The sequence below is a fragment of the Bos javanicus genome, chromosome 15 (assembly GCF_032452875.1).
Source record: "Bos javanicus breed banteng chromosome 15, ARS-OSU_banteng_1.0, whole genome shotgun sequence".
NCBI classification, from domain to species: domain Eukaryota; kingdom Metazoa; phylum Chordata; class Mammalia; order Artiodactyla; family Bovidae; genus Bos; species Bos javanicus.
This window is the reverse complement of record NC_083882.1, coordinates 39861128-39879052: the sequence shown is the minus strand read 5'-3', so window position 1 is coordinate 39879052 and position 17925 is coordinate 39861128. Positions and strand designations below refer to the sequence as shown.

The window sequence follows — 17925 nt, the reverse complement described above, 5'->3', positions numbered from 1 at the left end:
TTAAGCCATACATTAAGTATTGCAAAATGCAAATCACTACTACCTTTCTCACTAATTTTTGTTTTTTAAAATATAGGTATGTCCAATTTAAAAAAGATGTGTGTTAATATAAAATAACCTTATATTATTTTTAAAGCAGGTATTAAATATTTTAAAGCTTTCTCAGTTTACATTTCTGATATAGAAAATATCGATAGCTATAACCTACAAAAACAAGAGCTCTTTGAGACCCTCAATAAATCTTAAGAGTGGAAAAGGGGTCCCTGAGATGAGTTTGAGAGCCACTATGGTGAAAGATATAAAAGAGGCTGTTATACCCAAATGAATTAAAATTAATCAGAAAATATAGGATAAGATAAAAATAAACCATTTTCAGTGCTGTCAAATTAATGTTGGTTTTTAGTGTTAATAAGACTTCTTATAACTTGCTTGTTGTTTGACTGTAAAGAGGAATGGAAACTATTGATATTAGAAAGTTTTTATTTTTGCTTGTAAAATTTTCCATTTTACACAGAGGATGATTTTAATAAATGCTTTCAGTGACGGGGTCCTTCAGTCACTAATTCCCAAATAACGAGGTCTAGGTTTGCAAATGTTTAGAGTGTAGTGGCAGGTATGAGATGTGCAGATTTAGAAACAATTTCTATGAGATTAGATATCAGTTTATTAAATTAAGATTTGCAGAATTAGAATTACAACTGAGCTCTCCTATGAGTATGATGAAAGACATCACTCCTTCAGTATAATTGTTAGCAGTACTTAACCTTTATGAAGAAATTCAGTCCTAACTATGTTAGAATAAGTGAGAAAAGGCAGTTTGAATTAGGTCTACACTCTGCTGCAATTTGAAATCTCATTGGCTTCCTCTAAAGACTTAGAAAGTGTGAATTACATTTTGACTCTCTGTGCTTGAATGTTAGTCAGCGTTTCCATTGGGTGTCTCTTAAGCAGGCTTAACCTTCCCTTTAAAATGTCTTTCATATTAGCAGTTTGCTTCACCGATTTTCATTTTCATGTAAATTCAGTACATCTCAACAGAGGTCCTACCCACACATCTCCTTTCTTCTCCCTATTTCCTCTTTCTCAAAGTACCTGCGTCTCCAGGTTATCACCAGCAGGATGACTTAGTTTGTTCATATGTTTAATCGCTCCATGTCCAGCCTGGGCTCAGTCAGGCTGGAGCAGCTCAGGAGTTTGCTGTGGGTGAAACACTGAGTCCACCTGATTATCTGCACTTGATGCCCAAGCTGTGGCCCAACTCTTTGCCGTGCAGTGGTCCTTCCACTGGCTTCAGAGCAGAAAACTGACTGGTCTTCCCAGGACTCAGGCTCCAGAATATACATGAACAGAGCCACAGTAGCGTCCGACCTGAACTTCTTGGAAACAGCAGACGACTGTTGGTGCCCAGGTAAACGGACACCTGAGTGCCGCATAATGACAGATCTTCACAAAGCAATGATGCTGCTTCGCTTCAGGTGCCCTTGGCTTCCACGCACAGACACAGTGGAAAGGACACAGATTCCAGAGTCCAGCAGATCCAGCACTGATGAGCTGTGTCATGATATAGAAGTCACTCTGCCTATCCATGACTCAGTTTCTTTATGTGTAAAGTGGGAATTATCACATGTACCTCCCAGGAATTAAATAATACCCAAGTGTGTGCTTATGCCTGGTATATTCACTAACTGCTTGACTACTTTCAAAAAGCAACTTGGTTTCTTACACACAAACTCACATATACCTACACACACACACACACACACTGAAAGGCTTATTATCGATGTCTAATAAGGTTAAATTATGATACACCCAGTAAAGAGGATATGTTGTCATTAATAATTTCTCACAGATTTGTGAGAAAGCATCTCACCACCTCCTTGTCACCTTAGTTGAATTACTTGCACTAGTAGTATATACTACTATACTAAGATCCCCTGGAGAAGAAATAACAACCCACTCCAGTATTCTTGCCTGGGAAATCCCGTGGACAGATGAGTCTGGCAGGCTACAGTCCATGGGATTGAAAAGAGTTGGACACGACTGAGCAACTAACACTAAACTAAAAACTCTTAGCTTAAATTTGAATCCCCAATTAAAGTGTCTCAGAAAAAATATAGTTTGATGCAGCATTGAAATTGTTGTTATGATTGAGGAGGAGTATGGAACCAGATTTGTGGTTAGTGAGGCCAACATTTTGCACTGGCAGAAAACCATACTTCTTATTTTCCTTTTAAAATAACGATCAGATGCTTTGTGGGCTCTAAGAAAGGATGTCCACCCACAAGTGGACAGAGCTGTGCTTTGTTTCAGAATTGAGATCCATGCAGATGGGTTGCCAGTGATAATGGCAGACAATGCAGCTAATTTAAGATAAAATGTCAGCTGCTTTGGAATTGATTAAAGAGTCCCGAAAGCTGGAAGAGGTGGGTGTGATTCAGTCATACATCCTAAAAGACAGAAACCCAAGTATAACTCTCAGCTCACTTTCGAAAGAAGTTTGATTCCAGCCCCATGTAGTAGTTTTGTTGCTGCTGTTGTTCAGTCGCTCAGTTGTGTCCAACTCTTGTGACCCCATGGACTGCAGCACTCCAGGCCTCCCTGTCCTTCACTGTCTCCCAGAGTTGGCTCAAACCTGTGTCCATTGAGTCAGTGATGCCATCCAACCATCTCATCCTCTGTCATGTCCTTCTCCCCTTGCCTCCAGTCTTTCCCAGCATCAGGATCTCTTCCAGTGAGTCAGCTTTTCACATCAGGTGGCCAAACTATTGGAGCTTCAGCTTTAGCATCAGTCCTCCCAATGAATATTCAGGATTGATTTCCTTTAGGATTAACTGGTTTAATCTCCTTGCAGTCCAAGGGACCCTCAAGAGTCTTCTCCAACACCTCAGTTCAAAAGCATCAGTTCTTCAATGCTCAGCCTTCTTAAGTAGAATAGTTTACTTAAGTAGTAGTAGTTTACTTAAGGGAATAAAAAATGCAGTGAAAGTAATATTTTTGGAGGGGCCTCAAGGTTCTACTCTGTCTTAACAGTGCTCAAAAGTGTCAAGCTTGGTGACATTGGTTAAGAAAGCCACACATTACTAACATGTTACTTATAAACCTTACAGTCAAAAACTATTCAGAAGAATCATTAGAATAATGAAAACTTACTCTCAAACTTTATTTGGAATAATAAAGAAGAAAATAGTATGAAAAATGAGATTGTATGGATCTGTATCCTGTTAGTAAAAGAAACAAATTCTTAATATACATTTAATTACAATGCTTCTTTTTTTTCCTCTCAAATCAATTAGTGGCATGTTAGAAATCAGGATATATTCCAAGTTACTCTATGGCTATTTATGTTTTATTTTTTTTAATTTTTGGAATTATCATCCAGTATAAACAATTAACAGTATACTCATAGTCATTCAACTTTCTTAACCTACTTTTCTGGAGGAAGAAAAAGCAAGACTAGTTTTACTAGCCAGAGTAGATGTGAGAAGATATTATAAAACAGAAATGGAAAGGAGTTATCTGGAAAAAAGGCAGCCTTTAGAAGATGCTTTTATCTTGGTAGGAACAAAATCACATTTGCTGGACAAAATGACAGGCACTATAAATAAAACAACTGGACTTTATTTAGGGATAAGAAATCGGGTGCACATGTAAATTGGCCAAATGGACCCCCTCTGGAGTTCCAGCCTGTTTCTAATTGGATTGTGCGTGATTTAGGCTAGAATTGTAGACTCGAGTCTCTCATTTGTGACCAAATGTCTCTGTTGCTATTCATGGAAAAGGATGTTAGCAAAATGGAATAATATGCTTCCCACATGTTTTAAACTGTTATCAGTAAGAAAAGGGTCTTTCAGTTCAAGATTTTCATTTCGTTCTACTTCTATCTCATCTCACAATGGTGTTAAACTCTGAAATTACATGAACAATAGGAAATGCTGGAATGATGTAGTGGAAGGAAGATTAACAAGAAACCACCATATTCAGAGGTACTCCTGGGACTAATACGTAATAGATTATCTTTGGTAGACTGTGACTCTCTTATTGTCTTCACCAGGGTCTGGTTTTTTTTTTTTTTGAAAAATCATCTCTGGCTAGCAGGTTCTGATATTTCACATAGAGGGATGAGGGGGAATGGTAGTTAGTAACTTTGCACATCCAACCCATTTTGGTTTGATTTCATGAGAACGGTATCTGGAGCTTGTTAGCACTTGCTGCATTGACTGCAGTCTTTTATTGCTTCCTTCCTGTTTTCCCAGCCCCATGACCTAAACTTCTTTGTCAGCCTTCCCCAGGGAGCAGGGATCCTATCCGGTAACATTTGTTTATGCAGCAGTGCAATGTATGTAGCAGATTCTCAATAGTTTATTTTCTTTAATTTGTTAGATGAAGAATGATTTCATCCCGTACACCTAGAGGAACTGCTGTACATGGGGTCCTATAACTGCCACTGGGCCAGCTCTGATTGTCAGCCTAGACAGTTTGTTGACTAATCTTTCTCAAGGAATTTACTGAAAGCCGGTGGAGGGAGACCTTAAGGGATTCGCACAAAATCTTTCCAGGCTCTCTCAGGAATTTGGGTTCTTATAGAAACAGTTTAATCATTTGCTTTAGCGTTGAATATACACATCACCAGTGAGTCATTCGGCAAATACTCACTGATCTCTACTTTGCTCCTAGAGAGCTGAGGGAGCAGACATGAGTAAGAGGCAGACTTTAGGGTCTGGTGTGGGATGGCAGACACACAGCAGATAAATGACAGCGCTGTAGGGTAGGGGCTGTAGTGGAAATGCGAATACATAGAGGAGGAATTCTTTTTGCTTGAGAACTTTCTGGAAGGCTTCAGGAAATGTGGCATTTGAGCTGATTCTTGAAAATTTAATCAGTGGAGGGAGAGTGGGAAGGAGTTTGGGTCAGGGCATGGGTTGTGCAGAGACCAGAAATCCTAATGAGAGTTGTCTGAGGGTCCCTGTGGCCGCCGGGCCTTACAGAACCAGGACAATGGTGTAGGTTGAGAGTGGAAACGATACTCTGCCTGACAGTCACTTTATTTAAAAGAGTCTGAATCCCCTGAGAACAGAAGGCAGACCAGGACAGCCTGGAAAGTGGGAGCAGCAGCCGACGGTGCTTTTCCCGCAGGCCCTTCACCTCAGTCCCACCACGGACACTTCTTTTTTTTAACCTGGAACTCTTCAGGATATCTAGGTGGAATCTAAATTGGGAGTTCCTTTAACCTCGTGGAAGAATCCATCTGACAGCTCTTCCTCTCCTGCTTCCCATCCTGGACCATTTGGCTCAGTGGTTGCTAACAAAGCCAAGGTCAGGGATCCATCCATTCTTTGCTGCATGGGGCTGTTTGACTCTGCTCCCTGCCGCAGTTACAGGCTGAGATACAAAGCCACTGTGCCCCGCAGAGCTGCTGCTAACCAGAAGCCTGGGGGAAGCAGACACATGTGGTCCACCTGCACCGCCCAGCATCCACCCCATTCATGCAGGCACAGCTGACTTCACTGCTACAGCCGTCCCCGGGAAAAGCCTGAGAAGAAAAGAACCGAAGTGGCACTATCAGGGTATGTGTCTGCTTATTTCTAGACCCAGTTTTCCAGGGAATAAGTTGATTATCTGGTTATAGTCATAAACCCTTCAAGGATCTTAGTCGTTTGGGCCTTCATAGACCCTTGGCGATATGTGAAACTCCCTTTCCCTGTGAGAGTAGAGATTCAGGGTACACCTTAACTTCCCATCCACCCTCATTCTAATTTAATGTCTACATGACAAAAGCAAGAGAAGCTTGTTAAATTTTCCAAGCAGTTCCAAAGACTTTAGAAGGAAGAGTGAGATCTTCCCACAAGCCCTATGTCTTTCTCAATTTCTTATATGCATCCACAAACATTGTACATACTCCATTTGTTTTTTACTAAAAAAAGTGCTATGCTCCATGTGTTATTCAGCAGCTTCATTTTTTTCCCACTCAAAAAATATTTTGGATATGTCTCCTTACAGCAATGAAAACTTGAGCAGAAGTCCCGATTTTTCTTATTCTCTTTGGTAAAGGTGAATTGTCGGAAGAGTTACCAGATTTAGCAAGTTAAAATACCAGCCACCCAGTTCGATTTGAATTTCCAGTGAACAGTGTATACTTCTTCAGTGTCTGTCCCATGTCATCTTTGGGACATAGTGATATGTCCCTATCCCTATGAAAAAGTATGTTGTTTATCTAAAAATCAGATTTAACTAGGCAGCCTATATTTTATTTGGCGGTTCTGCATTTGTTAATTAGTTGATTTGTTGTCATTGTTCTGTGTAAGACTTTTCATGCACAAAAACTCCAGGCCAGAAAAAGGCCCTGTTTTGTGCTCTGGAAAGGGTGGTCTCTGGGCAGTGTTCGCACACCTGATGAATGTGCTGGGTGGAGGGCCAGCTCAGCTGGGCGCCCAGGACTCATTAACTGCCTCCATTGGAGGCAACTGGCCTGTGCCACTGCTTTGTCCTAGGGGTTGAGACCTTGGCTCTTTCATCCCAGCCACTGTGTGAAGTCACCAGTGGTGGTTACCTGAAGTTACATGGGTGATGTTAATTGAATTTTTTTTTTTTAATGAATGCCAGTATTCGTAGGAATTTGCAATGCAAACAGCCAGTCTTTCAGACAGTACCTATTGTAATTAGAGCAAGCTTTTAAGGTTCTTTGAAGTACTAAATGTTGATGAAATTCGAATGGGGTGCCAATCTGCACTATGAAGGGGCTCTTGGCAGTTGTCTTTTAAAATCTTCTATTTTGTAAATGTAAATATATGCCATAATCAGTGGGAAGTAACTTGGAGAGCAGAGGCTGAGTTTATGCCTATTATTCTTATTTAAAACAGCTGTGGCCGGAGAGCTACAGCTGCCGTCCTGTGTCTCGGGCAAGGGCACCAGGCAAAGTGAATACTCTCAAAGACGCCCTTCCCTTTGGGCAGCTTTCTCACTCCCCTCAAACTCAAGTCCAGTCTTGCTGGGGGGTGGTCCCTCGTTTATCCCAGCTTCCCGCACCCCAAGCTCCGAAGCCACTTGGGGTGGCTTCAGGGGTCGTGGCCAGGGAGCAGATGCTTACAAATGAGTCAGGCAAGAGGGTTGGGGAGCAGTCGTCAACCTCAAGACCCCCCTGCCCAGGCTGCTTTGGGAGTATTTCTGCCTGATGGCTCATGGCGGAGGGCAGAGCGATTGTCCTTTGGCGCCTTGGGGAGCAGCTGCAAAGCCCACGTGGTGCCCAGCGCAGCCGAGCCCTCACCATGTGGCAGGCCTGGATGGACGCCCACGACAGGGCCCGGCTCCCAGCGCCTCCTGCCAAGGAGCCAGATGCTGCCATTGGAAAAAATTGCTTCACAATTTGAAATCTTGGTCCTTTGATCATTGCTCGAAGAGGATGAAGAGGAGAGGTTCAAAGTGGTGGTTTGAAAATGCCAGCGTCTCCTCGCATCCATCAGTGCCTATTATACTGTCTCTTGTCAGGGACAGTCCTCTTGATGTCTTCATTTTTTTGCAACCAAGTAATTCTGCCCAGCCCTTCCAGGCCCTCCAGGGGGAAGGGAGAGACGGGTGGGAAGGGAGCCGTCTGCAGCCTGCTCTTTTCCTGACCCACTACCCCAACCTGCGCCCCTGCCTTCGGGCTGATCTGTTTCCTTTTTTTTCCTGCAGGCCTTTTCTTTCAGAGTCTAGTGACAAACGAGTTGTCCTCAGCCGAATGCTGCGCCCTTCCATTCTGCACTTGCAACCCTAATACTCACTTCCTGTCCTTCAGGCATCTGAAACTAGCTTTCCAGGGGCCTGCGGTTTTGCAGAGTTAACCGCCTGGTCCAGCCCTCCCTGCAGTATGGATCCAGCAGAACTTGGTTAGATCTCATTTTTCTCACCCATGAAATGGGAAGAATCATTCTTTGAAGAATATTGCTTTTTTTGTTTTTCAATTTCAAAAACATGAAACAGTGGAACACAGATGTGAACAGATACGCTTGCTGAATGAGAGGTAATGGAGGAGAAACCAAGCCGCAGACTTGCCTGATAACTTACGTGTTTCGGCTGCAGAAGTAACAAGCGTGAGAGAGGATTATTTAGGGAAGGATTTGGGGAAATGTGACGTTTCACTTTTTCGCTTCCTGGCTGTCTAGTGCAGTCTGCTTTCTCTGCTTGGCATTCCTGTTTTCCAGGACTTGTCCACAAATAGATCCCCAATTCATTCCTCAGATGGTTGATTAATTATTGCCTTGTTTTTTTGTTTGTTTTGTTTTTTTGCTTCCAGACAGAATTTTATGACATCTCTAATCATATCTTTGTGGGAAAGATGGTAATTTTGTACCTGTTTGAGCAGTTATGCCTAAAACCTAAGGCTTGTTATAAACTCACAAATCGAAAAAACTACTACTTTTTCTGTTTGAAAAAAGTCATTGCTGTGTTTGTGCTGCTCACTTGATAAGCATGGATAGGGACTCAGACTAACTCTGGGGGGAAAGCTTTTACCTTGTTTGTTGATTATGAGCCACCGTCTACTTCAGGTCCCACTCTGGAGATGTGGCTTGAGGCTCTGCTTCATCTCTGCTGGTCAGTGTTGAAGTCCATGGGTTGATAGGCATGGCCGTTTATGTGGCATGTTTCAGCATACAGATGAGTCTCGTGTGCGTTCTCTCTTCTCAGCACCATGGTGGCCTTTGGAAGCAGGTCTTCTCTGAGTTTAGATATGAGAACAATGAGATGCAAAGGAATGATGACCACTGCCCGTCAGGTGTCTGCGATAAGATGACAGATGCAGAGTCAGAATTCTCGTCTTTGGACCAGGTGGAAGGGAAATCACATGGAGTTTACTAAAAATAAGCCTGGAACTTGGATCCTAGGAAGCTGATAGAACCTGAACAACTTTATGGGTGAGAAGTGGGTGTGGAAGGTGAGATTAGGGGAGAAATAAAAGAGAATTGCAGGGTTGTCTGTCAGCACTGTTCTTAGGCCTGTGTGCTTCCAGAGAGCAGAGCTCTAGGTGGAAGCTGCTGAGAAGCCGGTGGCAACTTAACGGGAATGGTAGGCAGTGTTGTGTCCAAGTTCTTCTCATGGTGCTAGGGGACATATTCCAATACATGGAAAGCGAGGTGGGCGTTGCTAAGAGTAGGCAGGGGAGTATCTTGGGTTATGGGAGTGGGCCCAATGAAATCACAAGTTTCCTGAAGAGTAGCAGAGGGAGGCAAAAGACAAGGTCTAGAGAGCTGACAGCTGGCCACGTGAGGACTCAGCCTGGTGTTGCTGGTCTCTGAAGTGGGAGGGAAGAGACTGAGAAACAAGGACTGTGGAAACTGAAGGAGGCAAAGACTCACCTTTCCCCAGAGTAGAGCCACCAGAAAGGGACAGCTCCAAAACCTTGATCTCAGCCGAGCGAGGGACGTGTTGGATATCCCACCTACAGAAGTAGAGAATCATAAAGTGATGTTGTTTTTAAGTCACTAAATTTGGGAGTGTTTGTTAAAGCAGCAATAGAAGACTAATACAACTCTCTAACACTTAAGTCTGCCCAGAACATGGTAAGTATTTTATTAACTAATGATTTTCCCATATCTAAAGGTATTTAGCCAGAAGACAGTGTAAATCAAGGTTCTGTAGGAAGGATTCCTGCATTGGGTGGTAGGAGAAAGAGCTGGTCTCTGATCCCAGTTCATATGGAGGGTTTTTGTTCTAGGGAAAAATGGGCAGAGATTCCTTAGAGGGGCCCGTTTGCATGGACTTTCCCGCTGCAGCCACATTTGCAAGGTTTATTTTGTTTTTTTGTAGAACATGGTCCATGACCAGTTAGGCAGGAGGAAACTTCCCCTGCTACCCTTCTTATGACTGGACTGAAAATAAAATCAACGCAAGACAAATTAACAGGAAGGAAAAGAGAAACAATTTTTTAATTCATGGCGTTGAGGTTCACATAGAAACCGGATCTAAGAAGTGGCCAAAGCAGGCATCTGTCATACTTTTTAGATAAATGATAAATTTATGAGGAATTGACAGGACAAAGAAACATAGGTTTGGAGAAAATCTAAACAGAGTTTGGGCTTGGGGAAGTAAATTTAACAAGATGTGTATACAGACTTCTCCACCCTAAATTATCCATCTCTGGTGGTAAGGGTCTCCTTCCACCTCCAGATGCAAGTAGGGCACCTTTTACTGAGAGACTTATTTCCTGCTTTGGGGGAGACAGAGGGGAGGGTCCACGTGTCCCTCTTCATTGGTTGTTTCTTAAGTAACTTTAATCCAAAATAATCAAAATGCCATTGGGGCACATTTTGGGACAGTCTGCCCTGTACCCCAACAGCTGTCTCATCTCCTAAGAACAGAATCTGGTTTGAATTTGGAATTTGCTGGGAAGGTAAGTTTGCTGGTTTTAGTTGTTTCTTGGACTTTTGTATTCATTTGCTTTTAGAAAATATCCTGATTTCAGATAAGAGCTGATTTGACAAAAACAGTATGTCTAGAAACAGCACACTTTTTTGTTTTTTCTTCTCTCATTTTCTTGCCTTCAGAACTATGTGGAATAGGTTTATCTTGAGTTTTCAGTTGGAAAAAGGAGTGGAGAGGGTGGATAATGAACTCAGCACGAATCCTAGACTCATTACAGAGTTCACCCCCCCGTTGTTGATTTAATGCTAGCATTCTTTCTTTGATATTACCTTTGCTCTGCAGGAGTTCAGTGACCACATTTCTTTCTGGGATAATTGTAATATTATCAGCTAAAGATAATTATCTTTCCCATCAATACCTCCTAGAAAATTCCCAAAGAACAGCCGTGATATGGTTGGATGACTGTGTAATTATTTTCCATGTTCAAAAGTAATTGAGAAGCAGTGGTAATAACAGATTGCTTATTTAGTGTTAGTTGAGAAGTCTTTAAAAATGCAACCTGTTAAATATATGCTAATAATTATATGTGGAGTTTTCTCAAGCTGTTTTTTAAAAAAACAAGATAATTCAAAAACCATCTGTTCCTCTTACCTAAATGAAAGTTGAAAATGCACGTATATCTCATAACCAGCAATTCTACTCCTAGGAACACCTAGCAGGAGTGCGTGCATGTGTTCATGAAAAGTGTATCCCCAAGTATTCAGAGTAGCGCTCTTCATAATAGGTTCAGTTTGGAAGCATTGTAAACGTCCATCCGTAGAAGGGATAGAAGGTGGTATTTTCCATTTAGCAGAGTACTCTAGTGATGGATGAACCACACACCACAGCATAGATGACACTCACCCTGCAATGCTGCACAAATAAAGCTAAACACAGAGGAATCAACAGTATGTGACTCCGTTCATGTAACATTCAAAAACTAGACAAGACTAAAGGATCAGCGTTACTCTTGTGACACAGGGGGTTTGAGGTACACTGAAGGGAGCAGTGTTTGATGTTCACTGGGATGGAGGGTGGATGAGGGGACTTCTTTTCCATGTCCTTACCTGGGCGCTTGGTTACATGGGTGTGTTCACTTTATAAAAATTAATCAACCTGTAAACTTGTGATTGGTACACTTCTGAATGTATGTTCTACTTTAATATCATGTAAAAAAGTTAATCCTGGCAACTTGAAAATCGTAGTTTGTCGAGATTGTTTCTGACGGCAGAGTTTCATAATGTGGATTCTTGAATACTTTCATTTTTGATACTTTCTGTCATTATACCTGCAGGTTATCCATTCCCAATTAAAGCTAATTAAATTAAATTTGAGAATTCTAAGGTACAGTGGTGAACCAAAGGTGAGAGGATGGGAATTATCTGCCCCCGATGTAGGCATTAAGGAGTTTTGTTGTACTGAAGTCTAGATGGCAGAACCATCTAAAAACAGCTGTCATTTTCATTATCACCCTATGCCGATGGTTCTAAAAAACGCCATCAATGAAGTGTTCCTAATAAAAAAAAGTCTTTGTTAGTTTAAGTCTTAAACAATTGGTAAAATTAGTCTTGAGTTTTTATTTCATGTATGTATATATACACACACACCTATATATATTTATGCTTCAAACTAACACACTTGGGTTGCTTATGCATTTTATTACTTGTTCTTTCATAGCACATGCTATTACAGACTCACTCTTATATTCACTTCTAGAGTAAGTTCTGACAGTTTGGAACCATTGGAGCTGCAGTCCACACAGCGCTGCTGCTTCCATGATTTGGAAATGAGCGCAGTAACTATGAAGGCGAAAAAGTAGAACTAGAGTTACTTCAATTCTGTCATTCTCTGTTACCACAGAGGTTTTGTGTTTAAAGTTAAAAACAGTGAAACAGTGCTGATTATTACTCAAATAATTGTGATAATTTTGCTGAATAAAGGAAACAGGCCTTGGAAACCACCCGCTCTTAGTCGTCAGATATGTCGTGTGTGTTGAGGCTACAGCACCAGCCTTACTGAAGTGTGGGAACTTGGAGAGATGGAAACCAAAAAGCTGAAAATTTTCAGCAGTTTTGCTAATATCAATTTACGGCGAATGCCATTCTAAACTTGGGTAACATTTTGAAATTGTCTGTATGGTTGAATTATTTTGCGTGTTTATTTCTGTGCTGCTTTAGATCTTAAGAGTCCTAGTTTGGTTATATTGTAAATCTTTGGCTTGTCGAAAGTAAAGGCCACTGCATTATAGCAAGTGAAATAAGTAGGACAGAAAAAGATAAATACTGTATGATATCAATTATATGTGAAATCTAAAAAATAGGACAAACTAGTGAGTATAACAAAAAAGAAGCAAACTCACAGAACAAACTAGTGGTAGCCAGTTGGGGGGAGAGGCAGTGTAGAGGTGGAGGAATGGAGGTGCAGACTGCTGGCTGTGAGTTAGGCTCAGGGATGCATGTACAACACAGGGCATATAGCCAAGGTTTTGTAACAACTGAATGGAAAGTAACGCTTAAAAATTGTATAGAAAGATAATGCCACTGAAGTGAATAAAGTGAAAAATGGAGCACTGGACAAAAAAAAGAAAGAAAACAGTGTACCTAGGGAGTTGAGGTGCCCTTCTTAAGAAACCTCCCTCCTGCTTAAAGCACTGACGCAAGTTGAGGTTGATAGCTCCTTGCGCTCTCCTGTTGACTCCCCCGCCAACTGCTAATTTCCCCAGCTCCTTCCCACACTCCACCCATTACGCCACAAACACCAGACTGCTTTTGATTATTAATCAGTCCTTCATAACAACTTGATTACATCAGAATAATGAATTTAAATTGCAATATTATTTAACAATGTATTTATGGTCAATTAATTCTCATTTTCAAAGCTGGGAATTTTTAAAAATTAAATGAAAACAAAAGTCAAAGTAGGGGCTTCCCTGGTGGCTCAGTGGTAAAGAATCTGCCTGCCAGTGCAGGCGACACGGGTTTGATCCCTGGTTTGGGAAGACCCCACGTGCTGGAGAGCAGCTGAGCCTCTGTGCCACAACTGTTGAGCCTGTGGTCTAGAGCTTGGGAGCTGCAACTTCTGAAGCCCAAGCACCCTAGAGCCTATGTTCTGAAACAAGAGAAGCCACCACAATGAGAAGCCCACAAACTAAAATTGGGGAGTAGCCTCTGCTTGCTGAGACGAGAGAAAAGCCCATGCAGCAACAAAGGCCAGCACAGCCAAAAATAAGTAAGAAGTGGAAGAAAGATTAAATTTTGAAAAAAAAGTCAAAATAATTTCTAATGTACCTTTCCTGCTCTGCCTGTTACTGCACTGTTGTTGGGAAGCATCTGAAATGTCCATCAATAGAGGATATGTTAAATTATATTGCATCTGTATGATGGAGTGGTATGCAGCCACCAAAAGTGTGGCTGTTCAATTTTCCAAAGGGCTTTTCTTTAAAAAACTGATGCTCTGTATCAGTGTATGTATGTCTATGCGTGTGCTCACTCATGCTCTGGGACTCTGGGGACTGTATAGCCTGCCAGGCTTCTCTGTCCATGGAATTCTCCAGGCAAGAATACTGGACTGGGTTGCCATTTCCTACTTCAGGGGATCTTCCCAACCCAGGGATCAAACCCATGTCTCCTGCATTGCAGGTGGATTCTTCACCACTGATCTACCAGGGAAGCCCTATATCAGTACTATATGAGTTCTAAAAAGTAGTTATTGATTGATCAATTGATTTAAAGCCAGGCTCAGAAGAATGCTATGGTTTGTGCAGAAAAGAGGGAATGTGTATGCTTAAATATGTAAATGCTAAATATCTCTAAGAGGATACTTGAAAAACTGATAACTGGTCACCTAAGGAGAGTGGTAAGCACAGGGTAGAAATAAAATGTACCTCCTTTTTATAGTTTGATTTTTTTTTTAATTTACTTGCCATGTATATATTTTTATCTTTGTTATTGTTGCTGTGTGTGCTTTTTTTTTTTAAGCTAAAACTTGTTCGTCCAAGCTACATCATAATAGTAAGAGCACCAGTCCCACAAAGAACATCACTGGTCATCCCACTACCACAAAACACCTGAGCTGTTTCTCCCAGCTGTGTGTATTCTCAGGGGATGGCAGGACCAGCTCGAAGTTCTGTTAGTTCACAGCAGGGAACACCTGCCTGGGAAGGCTGGATGACAGCCCAGTGTCAGAGCTCCTGGGATACGTTGGTACCTTTCTCCCCTGAAGGCTGGAACCCTGGTAGTCCCAGGGCCCTCTCCAGCTTTGGGAAGCTCAGATACAGTTCTCAGGATGAGACCTCTGGTTTCCCACTGGACCGCTGTTTCATTGAGCCACAAGCTCCATTTCTTACCTTTGCATGTGAAAAAAAGGCACACCTAGGCATTTTTAATTATTTGCACTTTATGCCCCATAAAATTTCAAAAAACAAAATGTGAGGGCACATAAATTTATGGATAACATAAAACTGGACAAGTATCAGTGCAAGTAAAAGCAGAAATCCAGTCACAGGAGTTGGACACTGGTTGTTAGAAGTACCTAGGATAAGTTAATTACTATAGTAGAGCATTTAATGTAGCTTTGAATCTCTTGGCACCTAAGAAAAGGGAATATAAAGCGTATGGTCTGTTTTATTTGAAGCCAGAATATCCCAAGTTTTGCCTGAGGAAATGGACATTTTCCTGATACTCAATTTAAGAAGGAAGTTGAAATGCAGATCTTTATTAAAAATACATGTAGGATGACTCAGGTCTTTATGGTAGTTAGTGCCTGTGAAGGTATTAACAATCAGTGAGTCGAAATGTGCCGGACCTCACAAAATACAGTCTCATTTTATGTCAGACTCACTGCTGTTTCTCTCTGCAGCCCAGGTGCTTCATTTGACCCTGCTTCCTGCTGCATCTCTGCGTTCACTCTCTTCTAGTGTCTCCAAGTTGTGATCAGGGGTGACTTTCTGGGTTGCAGATCTGATCCTAAACTATCACTGCCCCTATCCTGTGTAAGACCCCAGCCCCCTCCCACCCCTGCCTCTCCAGGCCCGTTCTCTCCTTGCTGTCTGTGTTCCAGCTGTTTCTGGCCATTCGCCCTTTTGCACACTCTCTCACATCATGCTCTGCCTGCCCACGCCAGCTCTTCTCTCTGGATCTGAGCTGCATCATCATCTGAAGCTTCCCTGCCCGCAAGGGCTCCCTCCCCACTGTTTGTTCTCATGTCTCTGTCCCCATCCCAGGAGCGCTTATTTCTGTTGCAATGTCCTCCCTCCTAAATTGTCAGCTGCACGACCGCAGGGACTATCTCCTGCTCACTCATTGATCCCCCACTCCACACCCATGCCCAGAGTGCAGGAAAGGGTCAGTGGATGCTCGAGGGAAGGGGGTCTGCCCTCAGTGGTGGAGCCACTGCAGCAGCCTCCCAGCCTCTCCCTGCAGTGGACTTTATACCACGCTGAGACACCTCTTCTTAAAGCACATCTCTGATCACCTCATTGCCTGGTGGTGACACTTTCAAGGGGTCCCCAATTCCTACAGCATACAATTCACACCCCTCATTAAGCCCTCCCCAGCCCAGGACCTTGCTGCATTTCCACACTCCTTCCTCCCCATCTCCTTCGTCCTTGCAGTGTGGCTAAAATTAAGCACTCCAGGCTGCTCCATGTGCAATACTCCCTTAGCCCATCCCTGCATGTTCAAATCTTAACCATCCTGAAAGTAAATACCTTTAATTGAAAATAATGTTTCCACGGTCCGAAAAAGGAGCAAAGTTTGCTCCTTTGGGAAGCAAGTAGTAGAAAAAGTAGAGGTAAGTTGGCCTCTGTATGCTGAGTGCCTTTGACATGGTACTTACTTTCTATCTGCCGCTGCTGCTGCTAAGTCTCTTCAGTCGTATCCGACTCTGTGCGACCCCATAGACAGCAGCCCACCAGGCTCCCCCGTCCCTGGGATTCTCCAGGCAAGAACACTGGAGTGGTTTGCTATTTCCTCCTCCAATGCGTGAAAGTGAAAAGTGAAAGTGAAGTCGCTCAGTTGTGTCCGACTCTTCGAGACCCCATGGACTGCAGCCTACCAGGCTCCTCCATCCATGGGATTTTCCAGGCAAGAGTACTGGAATGGGGTGCTATTGGCTTCTCTGACTTTATCTAAATTAGAGCTATTTTCTGTACATTTCTCTCATGTTGGCTTGTAGTCTTATATCTACCATGAATCTCACATAGCAAATAGTCATAAGAATATGTTAAATGAGTGGGGCCTTGTATTAACTGTTTTACATCTTTCTAAGTCAGTCTTTAATAGGAACTATTTCCCCTCTGGGTACATAATTAGTAATGAAGTTTCTCTTTTTACATATATAACAAATGGCCAGTCAGCTACAGATTCTCCTTTTAAATATATCCACAGATCAGTGAATATGAATCCAGTTCACATACTGCTTTCTGTACATATTTCAGAGACCTCATGAGTCTTTTATTACAAGGATATATAGTATTCTATACTAAATGTAGGACTTCCCTGGTGGTCCAGTGGTTAAGAATCAACCTGCCAATGCAGGAGAAATGGTTCCTTCCTGGCCCATGAAGATTCCACATGCCACGGGGCAGCTAAGCCCACGCATCACACAACAAGAGAACCACACGAAGACCCAGTGCAGACAAAAATGAACCAATAAATAGATTAAATACTGAATGCAAGAAAGTAAAAATGAAATCGATACATGCAGCTTGTCATTATTTCAAGGGAAGACTACCCAAGCGAGCATTCTCTTCAAAACACAATCGATGGGCCATAGAACTTGTTTCTAGCTGAGCATGAACTCACCACCTTTCTGAGCCACCCTGGCCCTCCACTGCCCTCCATCCAGCATGGTGGAAGTCTTCGCCTGATAGTTACTGCTTGTTGCCATGACTCCTGTGATAGAGAGTAACCCTCGCCTCCATTTCATTTCCTACAGGCTGATTTAAACTGCAATATTCAAGACGATGCCGGGGCTTTTTATGGCGTAACCAGTCAGTATGAGAGTTCTGAAAATATGACAGTCACCTGCTCCACCAAAGTTTGCTCCTTTGGGAAGCAAGTAGTAGAAAAAGTAGAGGTAAGTTGGCCTCTGTGTGCTGGAACCTTCATTTGGGGTGGCCTGTCACCTTCCTTTAAATCTAAGCGTCTTCTCCTTCTCTGCCTTCTCCCACTCCCCGCCCTCCATTACTTAAGAAGGCAAAATGATTTGAAAGCAACTGAAAGGAAGAAGGCCAGGAGTAATCCATGCCACCCTCCCTGGCCACCTGAAGTCAGCCCTGCTCTTGCCAGTGGGTCAGTCCAACAGGAGGCCTTGAGGAGGGAGGGGGGCTGAGTGGAATCTGTTAGAGATAGATCCTGCTACCCAGGATTGATCTATCTACCATGCTACCCTCCCACCCCCAAGTTCAAGTGCACTTCCAGGCATCTTGATAATAACCAAGGTGGTCTTCAACTAATTGGCAGCTGCCTTCTAAAACCCAGGTGGCTTCCCTGGTGGCTCAGATGGTAAAGCGTTTGCCTGCAATGCAGGAGACCTGGATGCAATCCCTGG

The 17925-nt window shown here is 42.7% G+C and overlaps 1 protein-coding gene across 11 annotated transcripts in view; it reads left to right on the top strand.

Annotated features, from left to right (window-relative positions):
* The window catches only part of TEAD1 (TEA domain transcription factor 1), a 273879-nt gene that overhangs the window by 234621 nt on the left and 21333 nt on the right, over positions 1-17925 (top strand). For all 11 annotated transcript variants that reach the window (XM_061440762.1, XM_061440760.1, XM_061440759.1 and 8 more), the window contains one exon: positions 17311-17451. In XM_061440762.1, coding sequence (XP_061296746.1) covers positions 17311-17451 — 141 coding nt within the window. The remainder of the gene's footprint in view (positions 1-17310; positions 17452-17925) is intronic.